This window comes from Lathyrus oleraceus, chromosome 4, assembly GCF_024323335.1.
Source record: "Lathyrus oleraceus cultivar Zhongwan6 chromosome 4, CAAS_Psat_ZW6_1.0, whole genome shotgun sequence".
Lineage (NCBI taxonomy): Eukaryota > Viridiplantae > Streptophyta > Magnoliopsida > Fabales > Fabaceae > Lathyrus > Lathyrus oleraceus.
The window spans coordinates 110984137-110994865 of record NC_066582.1 but is presented as its reverse complement, the minus strand read 5'-3'; the positions used below and the strand labels follow the sequence as shown (position 1 = coordinate 110994865).

Genomic DNA, 10729 nt, shown 5'->3' with positions numbered 1-10729 from the left:
AATAATGTTATTCTTTTCTTTCTCTACTGGACTTAGAAAATGTTCACTCTTCCTTCTCTCAAGTTTTTCAATTTTTATTCTTTCTAAAATGAGTCAATCGTCTGAAAAAACTATACTAAGAAGGTAAATATACTGGAAGACAAGTTTGGGAAGAAAAATAGGCCCAAAAATTAAATAAGGCTGATCTAGAGAAAAATGGATCCAAGTCTGGGAAGAAGGATAATGCCTTAGAATCAATTTAATTTTTTCTTGTGTTTTGATTTCCCATACTATTTTAGGATACATTTTGTTGACATGGCAATATTTAGGTGAATAAATTTAATACGACATGTCAACAAAATTGTGAATAAAATATGTCTTGACTATTAAATTGTTCCCCTAGGCGTGCCACGTCAACAAAATCTACAACGAAAAGGAGTAAAAGACCAAAACTCAGGAAAACTAAATTCGAGGGACCAAACAATTGACTTTTAAAATGGAGGAAGTAAAAATTCGTTAAAAAACATGGATACAAAAACTGAATTTAAGTTATTTTAGTTTAAAAAAGAGCATGTTAAATTGTGTACTAAATAATATGTTAATGTGGAATACTTGAATGGTTGCAACTTAAAAAAAAATTACATGTTTAAATATATAATTGATCCTTGTAAAATATACTTAAAATCAAAATGTCATAAGAAAACTATAAGTGCAAAACACAAATATCAAAATTGTCGTGGACCTGGATCCCTTAAATAATTTGATTCCCACTAAAGACTAAAACAATACATTTAAATCTCAAGTTACAATCTTTTAAAAAAGGAAAGAAGGTAACAAGTCACCCTGCCGAAATCCTATCTCTAGCTTAAATTAAAATTGAAGAATTTGTCCGCCTTTAATAAAAGTTGTTTGAGATTCTGAAATAACCTAACTAAAATCACATGTTTAATTCTATTAAATGGAATATTAGACAACAATTTATAAATATCAAATAGATTACACTACATTTATGCATTAATTGCACTTTGAACATATCCCATAAAATAACTTAACGAGTGAGATTACCCAAACAGATTTATGCATCAAACAATTTGAAAGTCTAAGAAATGTGAGACTCTAAACAAATTATAAATAACTTCAACCAAATTAATAATATAGAGATAATAAAACATGAGAATAATGAGGAAACTAAAATCTCAACTATATGAATAACTTATGAAAATCAGAATTATAAAGAGAATATATAATAACATACAAATATACTAAACTATCATTAACTCAATCATAACGAAATGCTCATTATATATCTTCTAATATCTTCCATCAAATTCACATTGTATTAACATAAAGATTTCTGAGTTTGGAAAATGAAAACATACTAAATAATAAACAATATAAACTTGAAACTCCGATACTCCCCTTAAAGTTAAAGTTAAAGTTTTATAGACTTTAAGCTAGTTACAAGTTAATCCTAAAAATAAGAGATCAAACAAAATTAACTAATATCATAATCAATAAAAAGAACAACCAAAGAGAATAATTAGGGGAGAGAATATGCCAAACTAACTAACAAGGGACTACGACTTAGTTTACCCAGACCCAGACATTTAAAAAAAAAAGAAAAGGCCTAGGATGTTATATAAGACTATTTAGTTAAAAAAGTTAGGCCACAAGCAATAAAAATATCCTTTATTATTATTATATTGCATTTTGTCCTTTGAATTAAAATTGAAAAATAAAACTTAATTATCTTGAAAAACTGAAAAAAAAAGCTAACAATGTAATAAGTTGTTTTCATAAGTTCTCTCGAATAAATAATATCTCTAAATTTATGCTACTGGATAAACTCGAATAAAGTCAATGCAAACAAATATTTAGTCTCATTGATGTTTTAATTTATTAATCTTTTTAAACATTAGTTGAATTGTTTATTTACAAATGTTCAAACAAAGAAGACTTTTAAATAGGCTAATAGATCAATCAAACTTTGGAAAATGCGATAATCAGACATAAAAATAAGCATATGATAGGCTATACGAGCCTGGGTTAGACTTTAAAAGTTTTAACAATTAGACATTGGCTTGCCAAAGTCTAACTCGACCCATCTTATTCTCACCCATAAAAATTATCAATAGACAAAAGAGGAACTCCAAACAGAAGAACTATCAAATCAAACTGAACCAACTCATCTAACTAAATCAAATCAATTCAAATCAAACCAAAACAAATCAATCAAAATCAAATCAAATCAAACCAAATCGAACATAAGCAAAAATCCAAACCATCTTAGAGAGGAATCAAATCCATAAGAAATTTAAATCATAACAGAAAGAGAAAAGAAATCGAAAGGTATATTTGATCAATACCAAAATCGAGGACAACAATATCAACTAAAATCATATAAATAAGAGATAAGATATCGGAAATGATTTGGCGAATCAATCAAAATACTCTTTTTTTAATAAAAAAAATTATCAAAATCAAAATAAATATATTTTCAAACTCTAAAAACTCGATAAAAAAACGATAAGTAATTAAAACCATATATCAATCTAATAATAGAGACAACATAACAATAACATGAATAATATAAGTTGGAAAAATTAAAATAAAAAAGATAATATATTATAAAACATAATAAATTAAACTAATCTTAACTAAATTATAACAAAAGACTAATTACATATTTATCTAATAATACATACAACTCACCAATGAAATCCATCAAAACTTAAAAAGAGATGGAAGATTTTCAAGCCTTGTAATCAAAACAACGAAAGTGCAATTAACCCCTTTAAGAAACTCACACATTATCATGAAACTCACACATTATCATGAAACATAACATAAATCTCATAAAATCCTCCTTAATCCCTCTAAAAAAATATTTAATAAACTTGAAATTCAACCGAACTCAACCTAGACTCTTATGATATGAGACATGTGAGAGATGATCCAAATTCCACAAATTTATATAAATCTCTTAACAAAACAAGACTTCATGTGTTAGTGTTAGTATACTAGTAGTATTGTTGTTTGGCATGAGAAGGTTATCTTAGTTTAATTGAGTCTGTTAGGGAGAGTGGGGTCAGTAACTACACTACTCGACTAACATTACCTGCTATATATCCCCCATCTTTGTTTTTGTCGGCACGTAATCCACTAATTCTATTTCTGCCAGCGTGGCACCTATTCCACGCGCCACGCAAACCCACTTAACCAAATGCCACGCATCTCATCTCTGTCTTCGATATCAACCTCATTCCATCAACGGTCCTCATTATTTCAAACGCGCCTCCGCGCGTCACCTTTATTATAAAAACCCAGGACATAAGAGTCATTTCCAAATGCTTTGGAATAAAGCTAAAAAAGAAACAGTAATAAAGGAAACACTTTGTTTTGAAGTAACTGCGCTGGGATCCCCAAGAACAACCATCTTTTAATCACAACCACTCCCTGTCTTCCTCACGTGTCCACAAGTGTCGCACAAGCATTTCATATCCACCCTTCGATTGTCTCAACATCATCAAGTTGTTGAATCCTACGGTCAAAAACAAAGGTCGTAAATTCCATCGCGTGTCTTCATCGCACCACATGATCCCCTGAAAATTATCCATGCTTTTCCGTTTCAAATTTTCATTTATTTATTTTTTTCAATTTTCAATACTCCAGCTAGCACAGTCATAGAGATCAACAAACAAAGCAACCACAAAATTTATGCAGCTTTAGATCAACAATCTCTCTGTGTCTCTCCTCTATGGTACACTCTTCTCTCTAGAGTTTTCTTTTCTCTCTACTCCACTTTATATTCTATGAAAAAACTAATGAGAAAAAAGTGATTATTTATTTAAGTTTGTAAACTAATTATTTGGTTCTGGTTCACAGGAATGGTAGATTTGAGTTGAAGAGGTTCCACATTGGTAAGGTAATCGTTAGATCTAGCCTCAAACAAGCTATTTAGCACCAATTCAAAATCACCGATTCATGAATTAAGCACCGTTCTTGCTTGTAGTAGATCTCCTTGTTTCTAGGGTTTCTTTTTTCCAATAATCTTGTGCTTCACCATGAACAATTGTTTTAGATTTCTATTACACTTTTACATTACATTTTTCAGTGTAATTTGTTTAGGTTTGTTGATCTTTCAAGGAGATTGAGACGTATAGGGAAATTTCTACTGTGATTTGTTTATTAATCTTTTGATTACTGTATGATATTGTCGGTGGCTTACTTACAGCGGAGATTGCAAGAAAAGTCAAAGCTTGATGGTCATTAAAAATGAATTATGGTGTTTTATGGGGATTTTATGGAGTGTTAATTGTTCATGATGTCAATGTTACTGTTTAATAGTAATTGTTTGATCATTATTATTTCTATATAATTTGGCTGATCTGTTTGGGTTGCATGTTACCATATAATTACATGATCTTTGTAGTAGTAAAATAATAATAATAATTTTATAATCATTATAAAAATAATTTATATTATTAATTACTATGTATCATTCATAACGTATTCATTTAGAAAGTTATTTTTTAATTGAGAACAAAACTCTTTTCTGAGAACAACAACACCGATATTTTTCTAGCACAATTCAATCAAATGAGATGTCATTATCAGATGCATTTTGTTAAATAAAGCAGACACCTAAAATTTATATTCTCCTTCAACATATATATTTTTTTTGTACTTGCATTATCATGGTACATCTGAATATTCTTAAAATTTAACGAGATCTCGCTAGATTTCATTAAAGCATGTTTTTTTCCTCTTAAAATCTTAGCATTTTTTTAATGCTTTAGTTAACCAAGCAATGGAGGGCATGCTAGTTTCAAGATTTTCTCAGTCTCACAGCTCACTTTCAATTGCACTAACTATAAGTTGACTGAATTTGCGGGTTTAGTTTAGAAAGTATCTTGTGTGATTAAGAATAATTTGTATTTGTGTGTATTAGTTTTTTTTTCAGATGTAGAAATATGAAATAATAATCATGGGATCTATATAGAGACTGATATCACCTTTTTCTCTTACAGATCTTGGTCTCACAATGGGTAAATCACCAGGAAAATGGATCAAAACTGTTCTCTTTGGGAAGAAGTCATCCAAATCAAATATACCAAGAGGAAGAGAGGTAATACTGTAACAATGCTATACGATTGAAAATATCGATGCATTCTCTCAACTAAAATGAAATTACTTTGATATGACCGGTAATGAAAATTCTGACTTATTTTACTATTAATATATTTAGAAGCTTGGTAATCAAAAAGAAGGAGTTGTTACTTCTAAGGTTTCAGAAACTGGTTTGGCTTTAGAGCCAACCACCAATACTATTCCCAGACACGAGGAAGAGCTGGAGCTGGAGAGTAGAGAAGCCGAAAATGTTTTGCCTGGGAATCAAGAAATTGACACAGTGGGACCTGTTCATCAAGATGCACCACTTGATCCAGAAATATTGAGGCGGGAGGAGGCAGTTACGAAAGCACAGGCTGCTTTCAGGGGTTATTTGGTATGTGGTGACTAACTGTTATAGATACTTTACTGATTAAACTGTAAGTGCCATTTAGTCTGAAAATTAAGAATTTTGAACTATAAAATATGAAACATGAAAAAGATATTTTAAGGTACACTTTATGATTGTACATTCAATTATGTTAACATCTGGCTTGAAGGCTTTACTGGATCCAGAGATGAAGTTTAGAAGATTTAATGTTCACTTAAGTCTAGAGCACAACCTTGAGGCTTAGTGCGGCATTAAGTTATAATCCATAAATTTTTATAATTTGTCCTTCCTTCCTCCTTAATTTCAATTTTGATTAAATCTGTGATCTTAATTTATGAAGTTGATTTTTGGACTCTTGACATATTTATTTGTGAAGAGCAGTTGTCAACTGTAAAAACTGCCTTCGTTCTAAATAGAAGAGTTATTATTTTTCTCATGTTAAATTTAATTATCTAATGCTTTCTCGATGGAGATCAACACACCCGGTTCCCTCTGATATGTCACTCAAGATGTCTAACAAAGAAATGACAAATTAACAAGTTTTTAACTTATTGGCACTATCATTATGAGGGATTGATTGTGAGAGTTCTTGTAAGTTGTAATATTTGATATTATGGTTCAACTAATAGAAGTGTCTTTAATGAAGGCTCGGAGAGCATTTAGAGCCCTTAAAGGCATAATAAGGTTACAAGCACTTATTCGTGGGCACTTGGTTAGAAGACAAGCTGTTGTTACATTATGCTGTATGTATGGAATTGTCAAATTACAAGGACTTGTTCGTGGACAAAGAGTTAGACAGTCTGATGTTGGTTTTGAAATTCATGAGAAGTGCAATCTATTAAGACTTCAGGTTATTTTTTCTAATTTGATTTCTCTGTACTTTATCATTATTTGTCATGCCCTTTATATTATTCTTGAAGTTCTTCTGATTAGTCCATAGGTGTGCTTGGAATAATATGAAATTTAATTTATAATTTACCTGATTTTCTTGAGCAATTTGAAATTAGAGCTAAATGTTAAAGATGACAATTCTAGCCAAGCTGGCAGCACATACAAAACGAGGACTTTACTAACTGTGCTTTAAAGCTCCTGATCCCTGCTGTGAAAATAAATGAGTTTATTCTGAACTATTTGCTATAACTAGAATCATGGATATGTCTTGTCATGCAATCAATTTTCATCTTATTAATAAGCTGTTAAGTTACATCAATCTGTTGCAGATTGTTTTCAAAGATTTTTGTTGAGACCGCATGTAAATGAAGAGTAGAGTCTCTATCATCAAACAATCTTTGAAATCTCTAATGAGTTTCTTTTGGTTAATTGGGTAGTGCACTTTAAGTATTGTTAGACTTTGACCACTTCAAAGTGTATCTCAATCAAGCGATAAGAAAGGGAGGTGGGGACTGCATACAATATTTGTTAACCGTTGTTACTGCTAATGATTTTCTAAATGTGTATTTCCTTAGGATGACAAACCTGTCAAGCCAGTTGCTATATCTGATAAAATTCTGAAGCTGTCAGCAAATAATTTCATCCGAAAGGTAACATATTATATTACACCTTATGTGTGACAACTTGACATGTTCTTTTTTGAGTGTGATCCATTTTATTCATAGAAGGTTGGACTTAAAAGTGATTGTATATGGCCCACCATTGTATTCTCCCTAAACCCTTTGTATGCCATTTATAACAATTTTGTTTTATGTGACCCACCATTGTTTGAAATAAATAATAGGAATGTAGGGAAGCCTGTATCAAGCTGGGTACATAGTTTTTGTTAGGGACTGTGTTTGTTAGCTTATATTTGACCCTTTTGTTGGCTTAAGGCCCAAACCCAGTCCTTAACAGTTTTCAAGTTGTGCATTGTTTCATATATTTTTTAGGTTTGTAATTGTTAGGTATGCCAAAAACTAGTAATGCTACAGTATTATCTCAGTCTATTTCATTTCTTCATGTATCGGAAACACAATTATAGCCGAGTTTTAGGTAAACATTCTTAGTTATAGCATGTAGCAAGCAATGCTTTGAGAAAGGCCGAATTAAATAACTTAAATCCTTATTCCATGTGCAATAATTCATAATCTACTAGCTTTGTAGTTAAAGCACTTGACACAATTCACATGAAGACATATCACAATATATTCATTGCACTTGCACATATTATAAAAGACGAGATTAATCTGTTCTAAATGGGTTTTTGTCCATTATCTGGTGATGTCATATCACATCATATTTTTGTTTGGTTAAATCTGAAAATGCTGGTTTACACTTGGATCCTCTAAAGAGAGTCTTTGAAGTGAGAAAGTAAGGCACATCTACCTTGATTTAATTCAACTCTCTAATATTTAAGTGCGGGTACACCTTTTCCTGTTCACTTTAGAACTGCTTTTGTCTGTTACATTTGTATTGCTTCATGTTTGCGTCACTTATATGGAGCACATACTTCTGTTACAGTTTGTCTTTTGATCTTTTTGTTGTTTCAGCTTATTGCTTCTTCTACTACAATAATGGCCCTGCGTTTGCAATATGTCCGCGGTGATCCAAATTCAGTCTTAAGTTGGTTGGAGCGCTGGTCAGCATCTCGTTTTTGGAGGCCAATTCCCCAACCCAAGAAAATCCGGGATACTAAGTTTCAGAAAAAGCAGGGTAATATTGCAACTGGAGATGCTCATACAAGCAAGTCAAAACGTACCCACAGGAAGCTTTCTACTGCAAATTTTGACCAAGCCCCAGCACAAGCTAATCCTGAATTTGAAAAACCAAAACGAAATGTAAGGAAATTTCCAAGCCAGCCCTCTGATCCTGTGCTGGAAAATCCCCAAATTGAGCTTGAGAAGGTTAAGCGTAACTTGAGAAAGGTTCATAACCCAGTTGTTGAGACTGCAGTCCTGTCAGAAGTTGAATCCGAGACTCAGAAGCCACACCTGGAAAAAGAAACAGTTGCCTCAAGTGTCGGTGTTTCAGAACAAGCGGTCATAAGTTCTAATGAAAGAATCAAGAAGGAAGCAAAGATAATCATTTCTAGTGAGCCAGATATTGGAATTACTGCTGGAGATTTAGTTAGTAAGGAGGAGGTGTTTGACACTCCAAGCAGCTATCAGGTGAATGTGGAATCAAAGCCCTTGACAGATATTACAAGTAAAGATAAAAACATTTCTGACGATGAAATAAAAATTGAGTCCATAGATTTAGTAGAGACTAGCAAAGATGAAAATTCTCACTTAACCAATGGAAGTTCGAGTCACAAGGAAGATCCAACAGGCAGTGAAAATCAGAAACCAATCCGAAAAGCCTCAATTGTAGCTAAGCAGGAACGTGCAGAGAACGGTTCGCATAATAGTCCGACAGTACCGAGTTATATGGCAGCAACTGAATCTGCCAAAGCAAAATTGAGGGCTCAAGGATCCCCGAAAATTGGACAAGATGGAAGTGAGAAAAACAACAATGCTCGGCGACATTCTCTGCCATCTTTAACTAACAGCAAAATCAGTTCGCATTCACCTAGAACACAGAGGCCAGTTCATTCAGGTGGTAAAGGGACCCACAAAGTTGAGAAAGCTGTATCTTCTGTGGTTGGAAATGGTATGACAGTGTTTCTTGGTATATAGCTGTTTAGAAAATTCACCAAAAATGTGGTGTGAAAATATCAAATGATAATTTAACATGGGAAAAATAACAGCTCAATCATGCTAAACCATATGATTGTTGATTCAAATAACAATACAGTTCCTTTAATTTACTGCAAAATAACTTGGTAGAACAGTAGAAGTAGAAGTGAACTGCACATTCTAATTTGTATACCCTGGTGTATGTCTTTTTATTCATGATGATTTATATGATCTATTATCATCAACTATTCTGTTCATCTTGTAGGAAAGGTAGTTCAAGCAGAATGGAAGAGGTGATTTGAGGAAGACTGTTTTTTCGAAGTTGACATGAAGAAGTTGAAACTTGTGATGTTAATGTGTTATCTTCAATGGAAATTGCTGAATTGACCGAACTATAGGTGTTGTCATCAGGTTTTTCTTCACTTGCTGCATTTTGGCATTTGAGAGTGATTTGTAAATCATAGGTTTTTAGTTTTGCATGAAGCAACTATACCCAAATTTATGTCCTGTTTGTTTTAGAACATTATTTCTGGGCTGTTTATATTGTTTGTTTCCCTCCCCTGAAGTGTGTGTATGGTCTAAACACGTACCTTCCTAGGTGTTACAACGAACTCTGTGTGCTTCGAATATCGACCTAAATATTTTATGGTAACATGAATTTGCCCCTGCTAGATTGTCATATATTTTTTTTGGCATTTCTTTAAGCTAAAGTACCTTTTAAAAATATTATACATGAGATTAGAAAATTAACACACGAGAGAAGTTGAAACTGTACTCTTTGCACTGTTTAGGGGTGACAATATGAAGTACATACTCTGTAGTTTTAACTCAATGAAGGTGACATTGCTGGAATTTTTTTTTGCGAGTGTGACACTGTTTGAGTTGAAGGTTTTAGTTTTTCTCAACACGAATTTTAGAATATTTCAAAAGAATAGTCTTTGGTTAATTTTTTGATGTATTTTATAACCTGAAATGAACAAAATTTTCAACCTAAAACTAGAATTCAAGCCATGAGTTTGCACGAAATAGAGGTAGAGAGAAATGCGCTTAAGTTTGAAACACTGGTTATAAAAACGAGGCATTTAAACTTTGCTTAAGAGTGTGTTTGGGTATGAATTTTGATGAAGTATAGGAAATTTAAAATGATTTATCAAAATCTATTGTTATGGGAAAATGTTAGAATGATGTAAATTTATGAAGTATTTGATTAAAGTTAAATTCAATAAATTTCAAATGACATTAATAAGAATTTGAAATTGCTTTCTTATTTTATATAATATAAATATTAAATTTTTTATTATTAATTTTTCAATTTTTGTAAGATGGTCTTTATATATTATTAAAATTTCAAATTTATATAAAAAAAATTCAAAAAATTGCAATTAATTCTCTTAATATTTTCAAATTAGGTCCTTTCAAATTTTTAAAAATTGCAAATTAATCCTTATTTTTTATATATAAATTTGCCTAAAATGTTTTATAATTTATAAAAATAAACACAAAAATATAATAATGAATCATTTTAATATTCCATTCAAATATTTTTTTTTTAAAAAAAAGAAATGGATTTCAATTGAATAATCATTTGAATTGTTTAGAATTTTAAATCTTTTAAAAAATTTCAATTACCTCACCCAAACAC

The 10729-nt window shown here is 31.4% G+C and overlaps 1 protein-coding gene across 2 annotated transcripts; it reads left to right on the top strand.

Annotated features, from left to right (window-relative positions):
- Positions 1-3610: 3610 nt before the first annotated feature.
- Positions 3611-9758, top strand: LOC127073821 (protein IQ-DOMAIN 31). 2 transcript variants are annotated; one of them, XM_051015048.1, is made up of 8 exons: positions 3611-3739; positions 3865-3904; positions 5010-5107; positions 5228-5485; positions 6126-6329; positions 6946-7020; positions 7963-9061; positions 9353-9758. In XM_051015048.1, exons 3-8 carry the CDS (start codon positions 5024-5026, stop codon positions 9382-9384), a joined length of 1752 nt encoding a protein of 583 aa, XP_050871005.1. In that variant the 5' UTR covers positions 3611-3739; positions 3865-3904; positions 5010-5023; the 3' UTR covers positions 9385-9758. The 2 variants fall into 2 exon arrangements, with proteins under 2 accessions (XP_050871005.1, XP_050871006.1); XM_051015049.1 differs by having other exon boundaries at positions 3616-3739; positions 3865-3899.
- Positions 9759-10729: the final 971 nt, after the last annotated feature.

Coding starts and splice junctions, on each gene's coding strand:
- LOC127073821 (XM_051015048.1), top strand. CDS start 5,024: ATGGGTAAATCACCAGGAAAATGGATCAAAACTGTTCTCTTTGGGAAG. Junction 6,330..6,945: donor GCAATCTATTAAGACTTCAG/GTTATTTTTTCT, acceptor GTATTTCCTTAG/GATGACAAACCTGTCAAGCC. Junction 7,021..7,962: donor CAAATAATTTCATCCGAAAG/GTAACATATTAT, acceptor TTGTTGTTTCAG/CTTATTGCTTCTTCTACTAC.